Source organism: Struthio camelus, chromosome 3 (assembly GCF_040807025.1).
Source record: "Struthio camelus isolate bStrCam1 chromosome 3, bStrCam1.hap1, whole genome shotgun sequence".
NCBI lineage: Eukaryota > Metazoa > Chordata > Aves > Struthioniformes > Struthionidae > Struthio > Struthio camelus.
Window position 1 is genome coordinate 84,489,812 of NC_090944.1, and position 23,714 is coordinate 84,513,525.

At 37.8% G+C, this 23,714-nt stretch overlaps 1 protein-coding gene across 8 annotated transcripts in view; it reads right to left on the bottom strand.

Annotated features, from left to right (window-relative positions):
- Nucleotides 1–23,714, bottom strand: part of UTRN (utrophin) — a 402,533-nt gene that overhangs the window by 205,474 nt on the left and 173,345 nt on the right. For all 8 annotated transcript variants that reach the window (XM_068938835.1, XM_068938836.1, XM_068938837.1 and 5 more), the window contains one exon: nt 20,939–21,128. In XM_068938835.1, coding sequence (XP_068794936.1) covers nt 20,939–21,128 — 190 coding nt within the window. The remainder of the gene's footprint in view (nt 1–20,938; nt 21,129–23,714) is intronic.

A 23,714-nucleotide genomic window follows, 5' to 3' on the forward strand; every position in this document is an offset into this window, starting at 1 on the left:
ATTAAAAAAAATAAAATAAAAATTACAGACCCCAAATCCACAGGTGTCAGAAAACACTTTTATTTTCAGAAGACAAAATTGCACCTAATAGCTTTCATAAGCGTTGAGAAATTCAAAAATTCAAAATATGATATAATAATACATAATTAATGTTTAAGGTAGGTGAATGGACTGTTTGCATTTATTTCTAGAGTCACTTTCATACTGTCGTGTCAAAGTCTTAATCCACTCTGCTGGTGCTACTTGCTTAACAACACAGAGGCCAGCTGTTATCTTCATGGCAAAAAAGTTTTATTACCTCATTTTTGACATCAAACGTCATACTATGGAAATGGCTAATTTCCTGTATAGCTACAAAGCCAATAAACAACTTCCTAATTACTATATTTATATGTGTGTGTGTGTTTCTTTTATTCTGTCTTTTTTTTTTTTTTTTTAAACAGTAACTTTGTATTCAACTAAGTAACGTGACTGGGAGGGGAAGCTGTTAAGCAAGTCTACTGAGAAAGAAGAAATGTTTAATACTCTCTTTTTCACTTTAGTCTTCACTAACAAGGATTACTGTAGTTCAGACAATTAAATATCCACAACTTCAGACACAGTAGCAAAAACTTGAGCTACAACCGGTCAAAGAAGATGTCAAAGCGTAATCAGGTAAGTTTGACTTTTTCAAATTGGGTGGACCTTATGAAATTTGCCAAGGAATACCTAAATAACAGTCTGTAAGTGTCTCTGGGCTGTAGCAGCTACCTCTGGGTATCAACAGAAGATTCCAGAAAAAGATAACTATAATTTTTCTTTTTAAATTAGGGAAAAAGGAGCAGCTGAGGAATTAACTGTCCAAAAGCTTTTCTTACATTTCTGTAAGAAAAAAAAAATAGTAAGCACATCATAAGTACCTTAAACATAACAAGAAAATTAGTAACAGCCATCATGATTTGTCAAGAATCAGTCATGTCAGATTAACTTAATTTCTTTCAGCGACAGGATAACAAGCCTTGGGAATATGGGAATAGTAGTAAACGTCATTTATCTCGACTTCACTGAGTTGTTAAAAGCACTACAAGAAAGTCCTAGATGCAAGCATGCTTCGTTAAAAAACTACACTTAGAAATGCATAGTTCGCTGTCAAGGTTCATATAAAGAAAGGTTTCACAGGGACTTGTCTTGAGCCCAGCATTTTTGAATATTTTCATTAACAATGGGATAATAGAAGAGTCAACTTATCAATTTTTAAACAGGACATCAAGCTGGGAGAAGCTACAAAGATGCTGTATAAAAGGTAAGAATTAAAAATAAAACTTGGCAAATTTCAGAGCTGTTGTAGGACAAAGAAATTAGATGCACTTGTAAGACAAATGTAAAGCTCTAATTGAGTAACAACAACAAACATAAATGCAACGTGAGAAGCGACAATCAAAAGAGTTATACAGTAGAAAAAGATCTGGGTGCCATACCACTGGGTCCTACGTTGAACGTAAACCAACAGTGCTAAATGGAAACATACAGAACAGCAATATCACCTGAATAATTACTTCATTCTGCTAAGCTCTAAAAAGGTCTGAGTAAGCACACAGCATCAAGGTTTGGGCACTAACATTCATAAGATTAAATTAACTGCAAATAATCCAGGAGGAGAGCAGAGGAAATGATCATTTATCTAAAAAGTAAACATGTAATGAAGTTTGGAGACGGGAGAAATGGTAACAGTCTTCAAATATATAAATTGGAGCAGGGAGGTTGGACTAGATGATCTCCAGAGGTCCCTTCCAACCGAAACGATTCTGTGACTCTGTGATTCTGTGAAATGCTGACTATCATAGGATAGGGAATACAGTCTCCTACTGTAAATATAGATATGTGGGGGGTTGATGAATGACCCTACAATAAATTGCTCTGAATTAGAAAGAAAAATTTCTGTTAGACATCAGAAAGAAATACTAACAACAAAAAGTTTTTTTTTTTTTTTAAACAGTGAAAACAGGAAGAACCTGCATCAAATTGTCTTAAAACTAGTGGTAAAACCCATTACAGGGCATTAAGGACATACTGGAGAAACATCCATTAGAAGTGACACATCTATAGAGGATCTCAGTATTGGGCTAAGAGTCTAGTCTAGATGACCTTGTAATCTCCTCCTGCTTTATATTTTTTATATTTTTATGCTTTATCAGTACTCTTTCTTATCACTCAAATTAATTCTTTATGCATAGGAACCATGAAGATACAACATCACCTTAAATCTCTGCTTGGTCTCTCTACGAAAATAAACTCATGAGCAATCCAACTACGAATTCCCTAAATATACAGGGAATAACTTCAAGAGTCCGTCTCCCGTTTGAAACCTAAATCTGTACATCTCCAACGCTATACATAATATCATATGACCCTTATACACACGTATAGCTGATTCATCTTTCTACATACAAGCTAGTAATTTAGGGGTTCCACTTAAATAAAAAGAAATATTTGATGCACTAAAAAAAGTCAGAAGAAATGCTGAGCCAGAATCACAACCACACAACCTTTTATACTTTCTTCTGAATATAGGAAGCAAATTTACCACATATTTGCTTATCATCAGGAACAGATGTTCCTGCAGAAGGTGTCTTGCTAAGTTCCACTGGCAACTTTGAAGGCCCTTTTGGGTACAGTCACATGATATACCTCCCTCCTTTTAAAATCAAATCCATTTTATCGCTCAGAATGAAATATGTAGCTGATCTCATTCACGTATACCATGACAGGTAATACTGGATAAGGAAGAAATTTTGCTCTTTATGTTCTCTATGGTCTCACTGTGATCACAGACATGGTGCAATTCAATACTCGATATAGAGTCTAGTCCAAAAAGTAATTTATGTGTAGTGATGTTTAAAAAAAAAAAAAAAAGGGACTGTGTGTCTATCTAGTTACTTCTGCTACCATTTTTTACTTTTTGCTCTGTTTATGGCAAGAAATTCCAGTTGCACAGCTGCGACCTCTGGGATTATGTGAAGAAAGTTGGCATACCACTAGTTATCATAACTAGATTAATAGTCAAGTATTTTGTTTCAAGTGATGCTGTTTCATCCCACGTAGCATCTCCTCTCTTTTGCATATTTATAAGCATGGTTTATTTATAAGGTTTGTTTTAACTGAATCCATCAAATTGTTTTCCAGTTACAGACCCAAGAGACTGAAGCCAACAGTAGACACTGGTTGAGGCAAGCACACCAGAAGCCAGATGGGCACTGTGAAAACCTTGCTCAAGCTTTGTACCTGTGTCCCAAGACAGAGAGCACTAGTCTGGTGACAGTAATGACTGTCTGTCTGCTGGAAACAGCTGTTTAAAGATTCCTTGTCCTTCAATATATCCTTAACATTTTTACTTGAAGGGAGGCAGCAAGAAATAAACTGAAAATTGCTTTTTCCACACTTCCTCAGGGAAATCTAGTGGAGAAACAGGGATATTTTCCTGCAGGTTTGACTTCTGCTAGGTATAGATCTTTACTTTGGAATTATTGTGTGCCCCTAAGGAACATCTACCAGCACCACACCTCACTTTTTGTCAGTTCAATAGCTGTGGGCAGGAGGGTCATGGGCAGATAACATTCCTCCCTAAAATGAGAACCACTACAGTACACTTCAACTTTCTCTGAATGCCAGTTATGAGGCCATGGGTGGTCTTGAAAGAACCTTCACTACAGCCCCGGAATTTTCATTTGCCACTTTCTTCACTTTCTCCAAAGAGAAATAAATAAAATGAGTAAAATCAATAAAACCACAACCACAGGATCTAAAAACAAAGGCTAGCAGATCTGGAACTTGCAAGGCTTTCCAGGCAATCAGTCGTAAAGGTGACAGGAGGAGAGAAGGGTTAAGAAAGGGAAAGGAAGATTACTTCATTTTCCATTGTGATAGGTATGAAACTTCATTTCAAACTTCCTACACACACAAGCAAAGCTGTCCTTTACATCTGCACAAATTTACAGCATAAGGCAACAGGGAACAAAAGGAGGTGTAGCATTTTTACTTACTACTCTATATGTATAAACTCATACAAGCCTTGCTACTTGAAAGAGTCACAGATGTATTAAGTAAGTCTGAAATGGAGCTGTATCAGAAACAAATAGAACAGTTCATTTTAGTCCCTCCAGGGCTGAGGAGGAGGAGGAGGAGGAGGAGGAGGAAGGGAGAGGTCAACAAACGAACACAAATGTTAATGCCTGATTATGGATCACAGCAGATTGGCTTTCCCAGCTGAGAAATTCTACAGTTCAATTACTTCATGCTGCCTGGTCTCTCATTCCTCTCTAGCGGCAATACGAACATTTCTACAGCAGAGAGTCAGTCTATTATCTGAAGAGTTTTGTGCAGAGAGAGGAAAAAACAAAAACAAAACAAAACAACAAAAAAGCCACTGTTTTTCCACATAAAGAGCATCTACTATAATGTTGCATCACAAGAACAAAATGGACAGTACTACAGTGACTGGTCATATCAACTTTTGCTGTTCTCTAGCACAGTGCCTACTCATGTTATTTTACATGTCTTACTGTCTCTGACATTTTCATTCACAGCAGCCATGTTGTCTGCAAGAGCATTACCGGCTCCTTCAAGGACTGCAGCCTCACAGTTCCAAGTACGATACTGACTGGTGGCCAATGCTCAGTAACCCAGGGCGTTGATTCTAACAACAGAAACCATCCCAAGAAATCACCATTAGGTGAGGCAACGTTCATTCCATCTGTATAACTGTAAGCCAGTTGTTTTCTTTCCAAAGTGTCTTCCCCCACCCCAACTTATTATATAAATACCATTGCCAAAGACCTGCCTCTAATAAAGAGGCTGGGACAGCACCAAAGAGCCATAAAACCTAAACATACTTTATAATCAAATTAAACAATACTAAACAAGACAAATGATCATACTTAGCTTTACACCCTGAGCTTTCTAAGATGATCTATATCACAGTTCCCTTCCACATCTCCTGTGCAATTGGACTTAAGCCTGAAAAAGATATAGTTTAAAGCATTCCAGTACCTTCCCCATTTTCTGCTTAAAATGTGTATTGTATCCTTTTTTAGAGCTGCCGTTCAGAGAGTGTCATTGCAACCACCAACTAAGTTTCATTCCTCTTGATTTCATACAAGAAAAAGCAGATAGTTCTACATATATTGCAGTCTTCCTTGATGCGTGTTTCGAAAAGCTTGAGTATAATCATATGTACTTTATGCTGCGTGTACCGGTCCTCTGTAGAAATCCTGCTTTTTCAGTAGCTTTACTTTGGGCTGTGGGTTTTGTTCATCTTATGTTTGTCTTTCTCACCCTTTTGCAACCTAAAAATTCCATAATATCCAAGTAATTTTATTTACTAACAGGTCCTTACTCCTCATCTCAAGGAACATCTATACATCGTTTACATTTAGACTGACAGAATTTCTAGCAGCTCTTACCAGGTGATAGCGCAAGAGACTTGCGAGTACGCTGACAGGCAAGTTGTATTAAATATGCAAACATAACACAACAATCAGAAAGTTTCACTTTTCTGGTTTAATTTGTTAATTAAGTTGTTAATTTTTTGCTTATTCCATAATTCCTCTCATTCTTCAGAAGAATTTCAAATTTCAACATAAACAACTTGAACCCCCAGGGAACATATACCTTCTCAACCATATACTACACCTCAACAGTGTTAAAATTTGTATTTGCTCACTACCAGCACCTTTATTGCCTCTTCAAATTTTCATTAAGGATATTGAATATTAAAGATTAACATACTTAACCCAATGCAGTCATCTTAAACTGAAACATAACTCTGCCTTACTCCTAAATTCATCTGTCTTTTGAGGTATTAATCAGAGATTAGTCAAAAACATATTTCATTCAGTTTCCACATTTTCCATTGTTTACTTATTGCACGAAATCTCCACCTAACAATTCTTTTACACTTTTTCTAGTATGAACAGACTGTTAAGCTGCAAACAGAGGTTTGCTGTGGACAGGTGTGAGTGTGTGTGTGTGGGGGGGTGCTTTTCTTCAGCCACAGTATAAAATCATGCTACTGAAGAGCGCTACTGGTAATTACCACTCTGAGCAGATCAGCAAGTGTACCAAAAGCTACTCACATTGCCAAATGCAAACGATCTTTTATGCCACAGGAACACCTCAATAGCCGCAGACAAGCTCAGCTAGCTGACCTATTATACAAGCAGCCCATGGCTCTATTTGCATATGACAGTCATCACCAGCAATATCAAAATAAAACCCTGCCCTAAATTTTAACTAACCCTCCCTGATACTTTACCACATCTTCTTTAATCCATAGCTTAAAATAAGTTTTAGACGGTACCTTTTATTTATTAGACTACTTTCCAAAAAGAAAAGCACAACTGAAGTACAGAAAACTAGTCTGCATTTTAGACCTTTCCTCTCAAAGATATTAATTGCTTAGACAGATATTGATGGTTTAAAAGGGAGGTTTTTCCACAAGATAAAGCTTGCTGGGCCTAAAAACTTGATTGCAATTTCCAAAGTTTTCTATATAATCACAAATTTTTTTTGCTTTCTTTTCCACTTAACAGAAAGCGATAATTGTTGGCACTATAACTCAAAGTCCATATATGGACTATAACGTCCATATTTTTAAAGCTCTTCGCTCAGTTTTAACCACATAATTGTCATTAGAAACACATACAAACTGCATATCAGCATATCTGGATTTTGCTGGCAGAGGGCAAGTATCTTTCTGTTAAAGAGGTGGGACCTACACCCCTCCAAAGGGTAAAAGGCGAGGAAATTCTCGTCCTTTGCCCCAAGACTATTGCTGTGCTCTGCCCATCCCATAAGGCCCAAGGCTGAAGTCTTAAAGTGTATCATTCCTACCAGTAATACAGAACTCCATCACACAGCAAGAACGAGAGGTTTTAGAAATTTAATGTTCTTTCTCTCTTTTTTTTTAACCTAGATGGTAAGTTATAGAAACCAATTGTTTCCTAACTCTAAAGATTGTAACCCAGTCCACTTGAAGGACTTGTCACACTCCCACGAGCAGACACAGAGATCACAGAAGGTCGTGTTCACATCCAAGTTCTTAAACAAAAACTTCTCTGCTACTTCTCCCATTTCCGTTTGCAAGTGCCTTTATATGAAAAACACAGCCCTCTGTTGCAAGGGATGATAGACCTCTACAATCTAGTTATCTGAACTAGCGGTTTGCTTATAGATAAACAACTGAATTGTTTCAGACTGTATCCTTCTTAAGGATAGATATAGGGCTACGGGAGGAAATTTCAGAGCTAATTATATAACCTAATATTGAGATGACAGAAATGAAAGATAATGGCCTGCAAACAGACATACACCTGTTTCAGTGGCAGCACCTGACAGGCTGCTGCTAACTCCTGAGGCAAACACATAGCAAAGAAGCAAAATTCTGGTCAGAGGGGCTTTGCTTTCCTCTCTTTGTTCTGTGCCCCATTTTCCTCTCTTCCAAACAACACTAATGTGTGCATGGCGGCGGGGGAGGGAGCAGTGCAGGGCAGGATGCTTTCTGTAAGCTACCACTTTTATTATGCCTCTATCCTAATAATCTCAGAGGAACTCAAACAATATGCAGAAGTAGGTAACTTTCATTTAAATGCTAAAAAACTACAAGAGTTTTAAATTGTGGTTTCAGTAATAGAAAGAAAAAGGAGGAATAAATCTTTGTCAAGTAGTTTGCAATGCTGGAACCTTTAGCAAATAAATATTTCTCTTTGTAGTAAACAATAAAAGAGAATATTAACCAAGACAGTTACAGTGTTTGAAATGGAACATTCAAAATTAAACATGAAAGGTGATTAATTAGCTCAGGGTTAACCACATTCTTCCCTAAAAGGAAAAAAAAATAGTTCAAACTGAGCCCAAAGATGGCAGATGATGATGGAAAACAGTGACCTCAGATGACTGTTCCAGGACCAATTCACAAAACCCGGCACAATTAGCACTAATTGGTCAGTAGTCTCAGCAGAAAGGCCAAGATTGGAAAAAACACTGAAAAAAATCAAAGTGTCTGCCTCTCCCCTGGAAGGACGATCTGCTCAGGTCAGAGATTTGAAATACGAACACACAAGAGCCAGCCCTTCCCCTGCTAGCACAACTCTGTGCCCACAGATGCAGTGCTCATCAGCAACCAAAGAACTTCTACAGCATCAGCAGCATTTGGATTTGTCAACTCACTTGCAGCACCAACAGTATATACCATGCCCCAGAAAACACTGGTAAATACAGTTCCACTACCGCTATGAAGAATCACTTTCTGTAGCACAACATAGCACATCAGTTATCAGGAAAGCTACTGACATCTTCCACCCACACTCAATTACATAGTTACGCAGTATTGCATCAGTTACTTCTGTTATAAAGCAAAATGCTTTGCAGCAAACTATATCGAGAACGCCCACCATGAAAACATAACATGACAGCCCCAGAACCACGCAAGTGGATATGCAATAGCGAGCTTCCTGAGGAGCTTTACAACATAAAGTCTCATAACACTTTGTCTCAATTAAAAATAGAGGGGAAGGCAAAAGGGACTGCAGAAGTTACCGATGACTAGCTATAGAGCAGCTTCAAACCAAACTGTGTGCTTTTCCAGTTAGGTAGTGAGTGTAGTTTTCTCAAAAATAAGCTCTAATGATCTGCGCACGGCAGAAGACAGTTGAATGACATTCAACTCTCAAGAAAGGAATGGGTGAAGCACTACACTGTTTTAGGCATCTAGGGCTTCAGGACTTCATGAATTTGGGTAGAGTAATTAAGCCCTATGGGAAAGAGAGGGGAAAAAAAAAATCACTTCCTGAAAAATGGCAGCAATCAAAAAGCACTGTGGTAAAATACTACTGTAAGATGGTCTCATATATCAAATATTGATCCAGCTCCTGTAAACACATGAAGTTCATGAAAGTCACTTTTCCCATTAATCCTACATTCATGCGTTAATAAAACTACCCCATATTTTATACCCATTTTCATTCTTGCTGCAATAGCAAAATATTTTCAGCTCAGAAAACAGACTTGCCTTTAAACTTAAAGGATTCTAAAAGGATATCCTGAAATATTTCACTCACCTCCTCTCTTTCTTCCTTTCCTCCCTTCTAAAATACTACTGAAATGCTATTAAAAAAAAAATTACATCCTAGAATCAATCTTCTCTCTTTTTAAGCTGCATTCTGCTCACAAATAGGAATGATTGGTGCAGCAGTTAAAAAAAATACAACTTACAAAGCTTTATGTCCTCTCCCATTTTGTTTCTCCCTGTTCTCTCTCTCCTTAGCAAAATAATTTCATATCTACAGACGCCTGATATGTACACAGAGCACTAAAGAGCACAGTCTACCATAAAAAAAGAATTTACAATAAAGTATTCATTTATTACACAGTTTCATTTCGTACTGATCACAACTAGACACAAGGCAAAACAATATGGTTAATTTTAGATCAGCTTCCTCGCTCAAGACCTGCACAGTCTTCCTCCAAAAGGGGCTGTTGGCACACTCCCCACTTTAGGGGTTTTGGAAATAATGTCTGAAAATCCAAGAATAAGTAATTGGGGAGGGGAGGGATGAGATCAGACGATTTTTTTTAAATAGTATATTAAAATGTCTTCTCACCATAACCACAAAATTCAGATAGACACCCAATGCCTGATTATACCACACTGTTTCCCCACTGCAGTTACACTATAGCAAAATGACTCTCAAATTAATACTTGCTGTGGTTGTACAGCAAATTCATAGCAAGCCCAAATTTAGATCACAACTCAATAGAGTACTAAGAATTTTTCACATAGGGATAAACATGCGAACTTGCTTTTGATAGAAAGCAGGCAACACAGTCACAGCTAAAAACTGCCGCACCTTAGTTTTAACTATTTTAATCTTCATACAGAAGGTAATAGGGCAGTAGCACAGAGAACTACAGAAAAACGCAAGCTGGAAAACCTCTGGAGGCCATTCAGTCAGACCTCCTGCCAATTTCAGCAGCCAATTTCAAAGCCAGGTCTAGCTGCTGAGGACCTCTGATTGTCTTTAGAGATGGAAATACAACCACCTCTTTGGGCAGCCTGTTCCAGTGCTGAATTACTCTCACAGCGCACAACTAGTTTCCTTATGTCCAGTTCTCCTGTTGCCACTTGTTTCCGCTGTCTCTTATCCTTTCATAGTGCACCTCTGAGAAACGTCTGGCTCCATCTTCTCTAGTGACAACCCACCAGGTAGATGGCGACGACATTTGGAAACCCACGAGCCTTCTCTTCACCAAGCCAAACAAAGCCAGTTCCTTCACTCTCTCCTCCTGTGCCATGGGCTCCAGTCTCAGCACACTGGTGGCTGTGCACCGGACTCGCTCCAGTTTGTCAGCCTCTCTCAAACTGCGGGCCCAAAACTGACTGCAGCATTCCAGTTACGACCTCACGAGCACCAAAGAGAGGCGAACGGTCACTTCCCCTAACCTGCTGGCTCTGATCTTGGTCATGCAGCCCAGTATGTGGTTAGTCTTCATCACTTCAAGCGTAAACTGCCAGCTCACATTCAGCTTCCTGTCCAGCAGGTCACTGATGACAATATTGAACAATATAGGCCTCAGAATCAACCCTGAGAAACACCAGTGGTCCTGGCAGTTTTCTACTCACCTTTTGGTTCATCCACCCTGTCTGTATTTCCCTAATTCAGCTATCAGAGATAGTGTCAAATACCTTGCTAAAGTCAAGATCAAGGATCTCCACTGCTCTCCCCTCGTCCAAAAAGACAGCCATTTTGTCATGGAAAGCAATCAGGTTAGCTGGCACAATTCATGCTTGTTAAACCCATACTGGCTATGCACAGTCAGCTTCTTGTCCTTCATGCTTGGAAATGGCTTTCATGGGGATTTACTTAAATAACTTTCCTCATGGACTGAAGACATACGGCTTCTTGGGAAAAGATGCGATAGCAGAAGAATCTCCAACTATTTATACAATGATTGTAATGTCCCTTAAGCTACTAGAACAGTATCAAGCAGTCCAGACTAACTTTCATCTACAAGAATTTGCCTAATTTGGCAATGCTTTTGATGACACAGGCACTGCTTCATTTTTCCAACCAACAAGCAACTTAATATAGCATCCTACTTCAGAAGCTGCTTCCAAAAATAGATTTGTTCTCAGTCCTACTGTCCAATAAATATATATTATTGCTGCTGCCACACCTCTTCTTCATCCTATTTGATTATCTGCATTCATACCTGAACTTGATCAAGTGTGAATAATTTATTTTCTAAATCAAGTTGAAAGTAAAAATATTATAGATATTAGAACACGTGTTGTTGTAAAATTCAGTGGGACCAGTATTTATTCTACTGATATTTCAACACAGCCCTCCACGCTGTTTCCTTCCAATCACCTTCACATTTTTCAAAATTTCATAGGAACAAATTTTTGTTACTACTTTGAAAAATCGTTATTTTAATGTCATTCAAAAGGCAATCACCAGTATCACAGTGAAAGAGGAGTTTGGCTGATCTAAGTAGTCACTGTGCTTTTAACTTTCTATGGCTTTCTATACGCAACACTAGTGATAAAAATAAAATAGCAGTTCAAAAATCTTTTGTTTTTCCATGTGTTCATTTAAAAAAAAAAAACAAAACACAAGATACTTGTTTCTGACACATCATTTCTCTTCACAGCTGAGGAAGTCAATAACTCACCTAAGTTACCATGCATCAGGTTTGAGATTTCAGGTATTTTATATGAAGAGTTTTGTGTGGCCTTGGTTTCCCGCTCACTCCTGCCCCCAAAGAGAGCATTCTTCTGAAGAAGTCCTCACAAGGGAAATGAGGAAATATTCTGCTAGCTACTAGCTATCTTTCTCATTCTGTCCTCCAACAGTTTACCCTGCATTCTAGCAGTTTATTTCAAAAATATCATGATCAAGTTCCTTGCACAGGATACACACTTCAACTTTACCATTTATCTATCTGAGAGAAATGTACTATTCTTTCGCTTAGGTCAGGGAAATTCAAGAAAGCCTACCAATTTCCTACTTCATTTTCCTAAGTAATATTGTAGTTCTGGTCACTCTGAAGAGATCTGTCGATTTGTACCTTACCACGATTTTTTCTGTTCCCAGTAACATCTAAATGAATTCTTATCCAAGCTATCTGGATATACGAAATAGAAAATATTCCTTAAAGGACAATTGCACATTACCAGAGTGGATGACAACCCTGACAACACAGCATTTTCATGGTTCTTTCTTTTGAGAATCATAGAATATTACAAGAGTTAAGAGCTGTTATTGATAAAGCAAAAAATACATATATACACTGTCCTGATAACATGCTAAGTGTACAAATTTTGTCCTGATGTGCCACTGATTTCAGCAGAAAAGAATCATATGGCACCCTCAGTAAAAAAAAAAAAAAGTTACATCTGGCAAAAACTTGGTATGAAGAGACTAGTGAAAGAAAAAATAACAAAAATAATATCCTAAACCTTGGTTTTCCTGTTTTGCAGCAACGCGGTAAACGTATTTCAACAAAAGTTTTATTTCTGTTCCTGCTTTTAACAAATTTGTGACAGGAACACTTTGAATCTTGGGTTACTGTTACACTACACTGCTAATAAAAGGAACAATTACGACTTTCCCCCACTACAGTTTATAATAAAGCCCAATTTATTCTTTTATAAATCATGCACTTTAAAAGGCAAACACGCCAACCTCAAGAATTTGTTTGCATATATTTCATTGGCACTTTTTTAATGTTTATTTCATTGGCAGTGTTACGCTTCAGAAGACGCTTCACATGAAACATTTAGATGGCAGTTCATGAAGCAACTACTCTGTACCTGATGTGACAATTGACATCCCAAACAGTGAATAAATAACTTCTCTTACAAAGAAATGAACTATGTTTATGTACAAACAAAGCTCACAAGTACAAACTTGTGAAATGACAAAACTCACAAGTATATACAACACTGAAATAGAGCGCAAGTAAGGATTTCTTTTAGAGTTGCTTATAATTTGTAATTTTCATAACATTTTCTCTTCTAAGCATTAACATTTCCAATAGTAGACTCCCATATATCATTGCCTTACATTGACACCTGCTGGAAGTGGCTGGGATTGTAAAATATTCCTTTTTTTGGAGTGTCTGACTTAACTCCACAGGCAGATGAACACTGCTACCTCCAGTTAAACTGAGCAGGAGACTACCTCTGAGAACACTAAGCAGCATGACTTTTTAAGAAGAAAGAAAAAAAAAAGTGCAATTGTAAGCTACATAAAGTTCCCCAAGGCTATCACTGCATGGATTCTCAGTTAGAAAATATATATTAATAACAGCTTTTAAGCTGATTTTTACTGTCCTTCGGGTAGATTTAAACTCACCAAATTATGTATTCAACCATTTACTAGGCTATCACTCTAATTAGTAGATAATTATTACTGCAAGAATCACTAAATAGTTCTTGTTGGACAATCATTGCTACAAATGAGTTTATATACAAAAATGTAACTAAAGGGGTTTTCATGCACTTATACTTTACTAGCATTTTTGAAAAGAAATAAAAACGACCATGTCTTTACACTATTAAAAAAAAGATTTGCCTTACTCACAAAAGCAAACAGGGTTATTTACTGATAGAATTGACAAAGACAAGAACCACTGAGGCATGCTTGTTAAAGTAGCTTGTATGTGCACATCAAACTAGCTATTCTCAATTACTTTTTGTAATGAAGATACACCTCTTACTGTAGCTTTGTAAACAGCAGCACATTAAAACAATCATCTGAAAACAATGATTTTTCCCAACATGCCATAACCTCCTCTATAAACTTCACTAGTATAAACCAGATACTATATTACACCCTTTTCTTACTTTCAAACTCTACCATAAAGATGGGGATTCTTTTATTTTGTTTCATTTTCATATTGCTCATAATAGAAAACATATTTCAGACCGATGCAAACATGATTAGTTACAAAGGCATGTGCTTTTCCATGCAACAAAGAATGGATTCCTGAGCATGGTCATGCATTTTGGTTTACATATCTTGTACACAAACTCAGGCATAGTTTCACCAAAAAACACAGGCAGCTTTAAAGTATTGGAAGCAGCAAGAATAAAAAACAAGTTCCAGGACAGCCAGATAGATTTTTTTCATAAGGTAATGTCAGCATATAGTTCATACAGTTTATAAGGTAATGTTCAGCATAAGCTGAACCTCTTCAATTTTATATTTCTCAAAGTTAACAAGTAGGATCCATATACTAAGGTCCAACAATACACTACAGCATGACCATTTCACACAGGCACCAACATGAGTGACAGTATTAACTCACTTGCTAGATCTCAGTTGAATTTTATATCTGACAAGTGATCAGCCTAGTTAAAAAAAATTATTTTCGTTAAGTAGCTTAGATCATTACCACAGTAATTATGTTTTCAACTACTGTACCTGCACAAGATACAAAACAGTAATACAGTACTGGTGGAATCAGAAACAATCAGCTTCAGAAAAGATAACAGCAGAAATATTAAGATGAGTAGTAGACTATGTCAACACATTTTTCATGCAACTTTTTCTTACTTTTATTTATGGAAGAACTTTATAGATATAGGCAGGCAAAGTCAAAATTACACAGCTGTATATTAAGTATACTGAACTACTGATAAAAAGTTCCATTAATTCGAAAGCAAAATCACTGTGTATTGAAGAAAAAAAAACAACTCATTCTGCACAATGGGTACTTAGGAGTTAAAGAAATGTATTTATTAAGAATTAATCAATTCCTTTCAAAAAAGGAAATACAAATATTTTACCCAAGATAACTGAATATTAAGTTTTCTTCCAGATATACTTAAAGGGTAGACAATGTAGCATTTTCTCAATTACACAGGGATATATTTTAAAAGGATTTTTTTAAATACGTAATATATTGCATTCTTTAACAAAACATGCACTAGAGAAAATTTCAGCTTTACAAAACACACAATTATAGCTTACACACTTATGACACCCATCCTACTCTTTGACTTTTGTCTTTTTATCTGAAAAAGATAAAGAGAGTCAGCTTTAGGTACTCTCAAGATTCTGGTCTTGCATTTCTTACCTTACAAAGCTTCTGGTAACGTGGAGAAGAAACTGCCATCCTCTGTAAACGATGCAACAACACCACAACTTTCTGCAGAGACGTTCTCACCACAGCCATCATTTTAAGTTTGCCACACTTCTGAAGACACCTCAGAATTTGCATTATAAATGAAGAGCAACTATCATTTCCTCCCAGTCACTGGACAGTGATTTGCCAGCTTTCTGAGCATGCTCTCTTCCAGGACTGCTTTTGAGAGCTATAGGCTTTATATGATTCAAAGGCAAAGGAGGCTGATATAGCATAAGTTTCTCTTACAAAATAACCCCAAGAAACAAATACAAATAAATAAGCCTTCACAGATTTTCCTGAGCCAGTACTGCTCGGCTCTGCCTGTGCAGAGAGTAAATGAAGTTGTTGAGCAGCCGAGTGTCTGCCACCATTCAGGAGTACACTAAATAGCCAGAAAAGGTTATTAATTTAAGCATTAAAGCTGCAGAAACGAAAAAGGAATTCCTTCAGGAAGACAGCTCCAATGTATCAAATCGTTGTTCTTCCCTAGTAGTAGCTGCTTTGTATCGAGAGACTGAGCATTTGCGCCTTCACTCTGGAAAAGGATGCTCTCGCTCTCAGACTAAATGCAGCTCTGGCAGAGCTGTAGAGTGAGTGAATAACAGACTGTGTTATAAATCTTGAGAGAGGAGCAGAGGGATACCTGCCCTAATTATATCAGCCATACATTAAAGGCTAATAAATTGCACACAGGCGCTTCTCAAAGCTAGATTATCCAATTCAAAAGGAAAAACTGCAGGGGGTCAACCTCTCTCTCTTATGAAAACTCTCTTAAAGCCAATTTAGCCAAAGAGATCTCAAAGGATTCTCACTCACACCAGAAAGTAGGAATGTTTTTCAGGAGCTGTTTCCAATTAGAATCTCTCCTAAATGACTCATTAGGAAAGAACTGCATTTTGACAGATTTAAAGCATCCAATTGTGCCATCCCTTTTTCTAGCCAGCTTTGAATTCAGAGAGTTCACATCATTTTGACGTTTTTCCCATGACAGAGCAGTATTTTTTAAATCATCTAAGGATTGCAACAGGACATTCAAGAGCATGGAAGCATTTCGTTACCAGCTACGCTCTCTCAATGCAATACAGCCAACATACCTCTAGGTGTGGTGATACTGCAGCAAAACCAGAGACAGTTATTTCTTACTACTTCCGAAGGTGCTAATGATGAATATATTTTAATCTGTATTAGAGGGGCTGCTAGAGCAAACATTCAGGGAGGCTATTATCAACAGAGTAGGCAGTAGGAAGGAAGAGTAAAAGAGGATGACTGTCTCAATACGGATCAGATACAACACAGTATTAGTGGATATCAATTAAAACCAAGACCACTGGGTCTTCTCAAAGCCATCTTAAAGACAGTTCCATGAAGAAGGAAACACGTTCACCATATAAATGAATTAGGTACATTAACATAGCTTCTAGCTACCAAGATCCCAAAGGAAAAATAAAGAAAACAACATCAAATCTGATAATCTTTCTCTAATAGAACGTAAAACTAAATTAAAAAAAAATTCCACCCTGGAGTAAGATATATCAACAGGTATTAAGACAAACATGAAGTTATTATTTGTGTTCTCAACCTGGGGCTTTGATCCCTTTCCCCTCTCCTACAGCTGCTAATAGATCTGCAACACTGTGCATCTCTGGACAGACAGGAACACACAGGAACATCTGTGAGCTATTTTCCATGATTGAACATCCTGCAGTAGAGGATGCAAATCACTGTTTTCACAAAAAGAAACAAATACATTGCACAAGACAGAGAATATACTGATGATTTTTTTTGCAGGTTTACTTTAAGGCATCAGCTGAATAAAGATCTAAATAAAATTCTACCTGTTTACTCCTAAGTTAAACACTTTTCCTTAATAGTACCGTAAAGTTAAAACATAAGAGGTTTTTGGCCTCTTTTGAGCAAGTTTGGAATCTGAAGAGACTATTACAAGTAATCATATTTATGTAGCAATATACACTTTAAATAATACGTATTCACGCATTTCTAGCACATCTATCAGCACTGTAATGGAGGCACCAGCTACAAGTAACATGAAGCCTAACAAATTCATAGGTCCCTGGACACTTCACAGCTTAGAGACCAGTGCTTTGTATGCTGGTATGACTATTATCTGGCAGTTTGCATCTGAGGTGGATGAGTCCTGGCCACAAGTTCTTCAGAAAAGACACTGATTTAAAAGTTGTTACCACCCCATTTCTGTTAACACAACCTTCTCATCCTTATCTTCCTGCTTCATTTTTAGAACTGAGTCAATTTTTCTACTACTTCCTGAACCAAACTTGTTTTCCTTGTACACTGTTCTTTCCCTGACCATTCCAGCACCAAACATAACTTCATTTCAAGGAAACAGGGCATTCACTTCATTCTGTATCTAAATATCTCACCTTGTGTATCCTTGACCTCCACAGCCTCAGCTTCTTTCCTCATCTCCACCATCTCTTTGAACTGTTTCCCTGTACTCAACTGCTTTTGGCTTACCTACTCTCCCACTACAAGTATATTCCTTTCCCTCCAACCCTGGCCTAGTAGCATTAGCTAATGTCCTGTTAATAAACGTTCTTGGAGAAAACCTAGGAGACAGAAGAGGTCAGTGAATGCCAGGGCATTCAGAAATAAGTGTGCGAGAGCTCAAACTTCTGTTGTGTAAGATAGGGTCTAGTTCCCTCCTGCTCTCTTCTTTCAATTCTGCTCTTTCTCCTTGCCAATATATAAGTATGAATCAAGCAGCAAGACAAACAGAAGTAAGCAGTCCGTGACTAGTCATCTTGATTTTAATTTACGCTAAAACAAAGCTTCAAATTATTTTGAATAATATATTTACACCTGCAGGCAGAGAACCTCACTCATGTTATCCTAGCACTACTTTCTACTATTTCTTAGTTCTTTTCTGCATCTTTTTTCAAATTAGTTTTTAACCTCTTGTAGGTTGTTGCTACATATTTTGCACATGGCGACCAACACGGACTGGAGTGTTTTGACAGTAACCTGAAAGGGAGTCCTCTGCAATAATTACATATCAAACAAATTAAGAAAGATTGATGCTACACTCAGGAATTTCCTCCCTTAAAAACAAACCACTTTACCTTCTACCCAACTCAAAGTTGGGATTATTTGCATCGTACTGTTGTTACTCTTGGACGTGGCAACAGAAGCCAAAACAAGGCTTCAACAATTCCCAGATCACTGATTCTGTAGAGTAACTTGAGCCGCAGCCAAACAAGTTAGCCTCAACAATGTAATGGAAGATAGTCCCCCAACCCCAACACACAAAGACGTCAGTTTAACAGATGATCCTATTTTGAAAACGCATGATGTGCAACAACAAAACACAATCCATCATGTTTTGTCTACGTGCAGCAGATATTTCACCTACAATGTAATCATAGCCTGAAATTATGGTAAATAAACTTTTTCCTCAACACATAGGCCTTGAGAGACAGGCATGCCTTCATACAGCACCAAGGAAGTTCCAAGCCCTGCACTGTTCTTGCAACCAGTTCAATTTAGAAGAAATATTTCTTCAGGTTTTTAGCAAAGCAAAACAAAGAACATTGCTATTATATACTTGCTGAAGAGGGGGGAAGAACAGGAAATTTTCTTTCTTTAGTCAGTTTAAGACCTTGCAGAGGGGAGAGCTTGAATTTTCTTACAACTTGCTATACTTTGTTTTCAAAACTTCATTCCAACAAATATTTGAAAACAGAAATGTTGATTTTTTGAGAGCTTGTCAGTGCAATGATTTGAAAGTCTCTGGTTAGATTTAAAATGATAATAAAAGTTGGTACAGGAAAAAATGTTCATTTCAGAAGCCATTGAGCTATGACAGCCTGACATGTGCTCTCGTAACAACTTCTTTGGTAATCAAAGAAAGCTCACATTATTATTTAAATTCATAGGTAAATTAAGTGATTACAACACTTCATCTGCCTCATGACGTAGAGAAGAGCATACAGTCACAGGGAAGATGGGGAATATCAGGTAAAGATGTTGAACAAGGGGAGACAGACAGGTAGTTCATTTTAGCGATGCCCAAGCACCTATCTCTACCTTCTCAGCAGTAACAAGCCAGGGTAACAGGCATGGTCAACAATTGACTTGCAGACCTCTCCACAGAGCAGCGGGGACTCTGGGACTCTTCCCCGGTTGTTCTCCCTTCACATAGCACAAATCTAACAATTTAAACCAAGTTGCAGCACAGCAAATGAGAAAATCAATCTTCTACGACCAAATTGCCCAAGTCCTTCACAGCTTCATACACTGGACAGTAGCATTTTACAAAGTCACAGCTTTATCCCAGTAATTGACTATACAAAATGCAAGGTAATGCAAAAATAAGTCTGTTTATAAACTTTCAGCTTTCCGCGGTTCCATTTTAGCCCTGCCAGCATCCCTACTTTTATTGTTGCCGACAGAAAGTATCGCATTAACTTCTAGGTGTTGCCATTACAGACTGGTCTCAGTATCATCTCTACAGATGAGCTACCTGGCTGACAATAACCATGTAAAGGTTGGTGAGTGACATCTTCTACAGACTCAAGTCTCCACAATACACTGTCCTTCCTTTACAATCACAGTGGACTGCTTGATTAGAAACTTTGAATTTAAATGAAACGAGATGTTTAATGCAGACATGTTCAGATTAACAGCACTACCGACAGTACCACACTTTTTCATTAAAAGCCACTCAAACTCCATGAATTTAGACCACGGAAGACATTACTCCAAATTTAGAGTGCAAGGTTTCTGTAGCTGATCCAGCCTTCCAATTTGTGTATATTGAAAGAGAATAACTATGCTAAATAATGAGGCAAACTAATTAAAGGGGAAAAAATGCATTAAAACATTCAGGAGAAAGCGTTATGAACAGCATTCACATCATGTAAACAGGGCATTCATACATCAGAAAAACACCAAAAATCCTCTTAGCCAGTGATGTTCAGTCTTGTTCTGTCACAGGTCCAAATATATTAACTTAAAAAAGAAGAGCTGTCAGGTCCCTACATTCTTTACTGCTGCCTAGCCTCAATAAGGCAGACTAAACCCAGCTCCTCTCTCTCTCTCCCCTTCTACCTCCCCAAAGAGGCATATTGGAAAGGAAAGAAAAGGTAGCTGATGTTATACTCCAGCTATTCTCACTGCCTACGCTTCTTAGGCTGGGAGAAGGGAATTGCCTTCTAGATTTTAGATGAGCCAGGGTGTCCACATATGAGAAAGGATCGTAAGCGGCGACATTTAACGCCCTGCTCAGTCATTTCTAGGGTTTCCACAGTCTGTGGCCTGTATACCGACTAAGGCACAGCTCAGGAGCTGCTGGGCAGCAGTAGCAGGAAAAGGTGAAAAGGTGATCTGAGCACCACAACTTCTTGGGCTACTGGCAAAGTAGGGGGAGGAAAGCAGGTAAAGATAACAAAGACAAGGACACAGCACCTCTGAGGCCTGTACTTCCCTAGAGGAAATTAGATTAAATTGTTCAGCTGGACAATCACATGGTATGATTTGGTTTAATCAGATACATTTCCTGAACAGAGTCCCTCTCCAGGGATTTTTAAAAGCCCTGATGGCCAGAGATGTCCATGGAATATGGATTTCAAACCTTAGAAAAAGCTGCTACCTCCACACTCCTGAATTTCAAAATACTGTTTTCAAATACCTTTAAATAGGCTGCAGGTCTCCCCACTACTAGATGGCTTTCTTTTGTAAGATTTGTCATAGAGGAAAAGTACAAACAACAACAGTAGCCTTACTTAATTTTTACCTGAATTTGTTTTCTGAGCTCCCTTATGCAGGCACTGTCCTGAGCAGAGGTCTCACGCTGGGACGCATCTGCAAGAACATTTACTGTCGTCTCTGCCTCTTGAAGCCACTTGAGGAAGCTCTCCAGATCCTTGTGCAAGGCCTGTACTATCTTCAGCTCAGCCTCCAAGAAATTCTGCCTGTCAACAGCTCTGAAAACAAGATGACAACAAGTTTCAGAATTTTTCCCCGTAACATCCAATATTACACATATCATAAATGGAGCTACTGAAAGATAAATCTGAAAGTTCTCTTCGTTAAGAAACTACACATCTGTCACAGCTTGTTTTATCACTATTTATATCACTAATTCTCTGATTGTTATATCTATAGCTTTCCACAGATGTTCTTAACTAGACATATATTTCACAGACCTTTTAAAAAAGCATGTGGAAGAAAATAAGTTACTCATTAAAAATCTAGCTTTTTGAGTGCTATGATCACGGACTTATGCTACTCCAACTGCTAGAAGCATTATTCCCACGTGTGAATGCTTTTCTTCATCAACAAACATCATATGGAATAGAAGGATTGAGGGATTGGAGCTTTTTTTCTTTTATAGTTAGCAGAAACATTTCCCTAAATTAGTATGTAATGTATAAGTTAAAGTGCTAAGCAACGAAAAGTCATCCCTGGTTCTCTCTGCTAAAAGTAAGGACTTTTGACACTAGCACTCATACTAAATAATACGCTACCACCATACCAGTCAACACGACCTAGTCCAAAATGAACATTCTTAAAGGAGTTTCAGTCAAAAGATCTCCAGCTAGATGATCACAAAAGACTTTGTCTGGTATAGGATTTTTAGAGATCTAAGTCTTTCATTATTAGTAACCAGCTTCCTAAAAAAGATCAGATTATACCTCTGCTTCCTTGAAGCGAAATATACAGAAAATTGTTACAGTCAGCAATTTTAAAAGTTAATTGAAATGTGACCAGCTGGTTTTCATCCATTTGAGGCTACAATTCAGCAGTATCCCTTTTTCCAAAACCAGGGCAAAAGCAGCAAGTTGTCCCACCAGCACACTGTACAGAAACCCCTATTAGGGCTACTGTCTGGAATGCTGTTGCATTACACTAGGAAGTTCAATTTTGTTTGGAGTTCAGTCACTAACCATATTATAAGATTTCAGTGGTAAAGTGATACTTATTTTCAACTAAGACAAAGCCAGAACACTCAGCATTTGATACTTTTGAAAAAAATTGAACAGGTTTCTCCAGACAAGCTCGACTTATTTGTATTCTGCCTTCTCCTATTCTCCTTAGGTTTTCTTTTCTAGTTGCCACAGTGTGGTGACAGCATGGCTCACCAGTATTATGGACTCACTGCATTTAGTATCAAGACTTTCAACAGTAGTTCAAATATTCTCTAAAATAAAAAAAAAAGAAGCTGCAGGTGTTCAGTACCATTCAAGAGGAACTTTCTAAGCTGGTAGTTTAGTTGTAAGGAAGATGTAAGGCAGATGTAAGGAAAAGCTGTTTTCCTTCAAGGGCAGTGAGGAAATTTGATGCAACCCAATTCTGCCAGGCTTACATTCCTGAATATTAACATAACCAACTGATTTTTCAAGAAACTTCTTGCAACAACATAGCATTGCAAACCTAAATTTCGAAACTATTGGGCTTATGCTACTTTTTAATCATTGCTTCATCCAAAGTGAGATTGCTTAAATCATTCCTGACTTCATACTCCCCAAGTTTTGGCCACTGGTAAATGACTGGCAGGGCAGGAAGCCTTCCTTCATTTTTGCCTCTGACCTGAAGCTCTGGAATGCTTTCCTCACTCTTGAGGGAAAAAGAGAAATAGCATGCTGAGGATGACAAATTGTCTGATAAATATATTGATGAAGAATAACATAGCAGCAGTTCAAAAATTAGAGTATTCTAACTTACCAAAACAGAAGGGAAAGAAAAGAAAAGGGAAAGGGGGGAAAAAAAAAAAAAAGGAAAGAAAAAACACACTACCACCATAAAGTAAAAGCAGTTAGGAGCTCTGACTTCAAAACCCTCTCCCTCTGCAGGGATTCTCTTCCCTAGCAGGGGGTTAAGGCCAAAGGTGGAATAACAGGACTGACAACAGGAAGAACAGGCTGAAAATAAAGGTGACCTTCAAAGAAACAGAAGTCCCAAAGGATGAAACACAGTAAAAGTGACCCAGATCTCTAAGTGTAAGTATGATGTACTAGACAAGAATTGAGACAACCTGAACTTCATACCTAACAACATTCACTGAAGAATGTTGTCTTTGGCCTTAAAGTTTTAATTTCTCAACTTTGCACTTGGTCAAAATTAAAAGAAAGAAGTAAATCTTATCAACAGCCCCACTGCTGTCATGACACGAAAGCTAAAAATCATTCCGTTCAGTAAATTTGTATTCCAGCAGCATACTTTACCAGACTTGCAACTAATGTTCTAGATTACATGGATGCTGTAAAAAAAGGATCTGTATAGCAGTAGTGAGCAACATTTCTACAGAGTAGACTCAAATACTTTTATTTCATTCCAGTAAAGGCCACAAATATAAAATAAATGATGGAATGATGGAGAATTCTATACTGTAGACAAACTACCTCCCATGCCAACAATGATGATTCAAATTCTCAAATAAATCTGTTACAAATAGAACACTCTCAAAGGAGAGAAGGTCTTTCCAGGATGTAAGAAATAACATGAGGAGAACCTGCAGAATCTCAGCCAAGTGCAGCCAACTTCACTTAACGCAGTTACAGGTAAGAAAA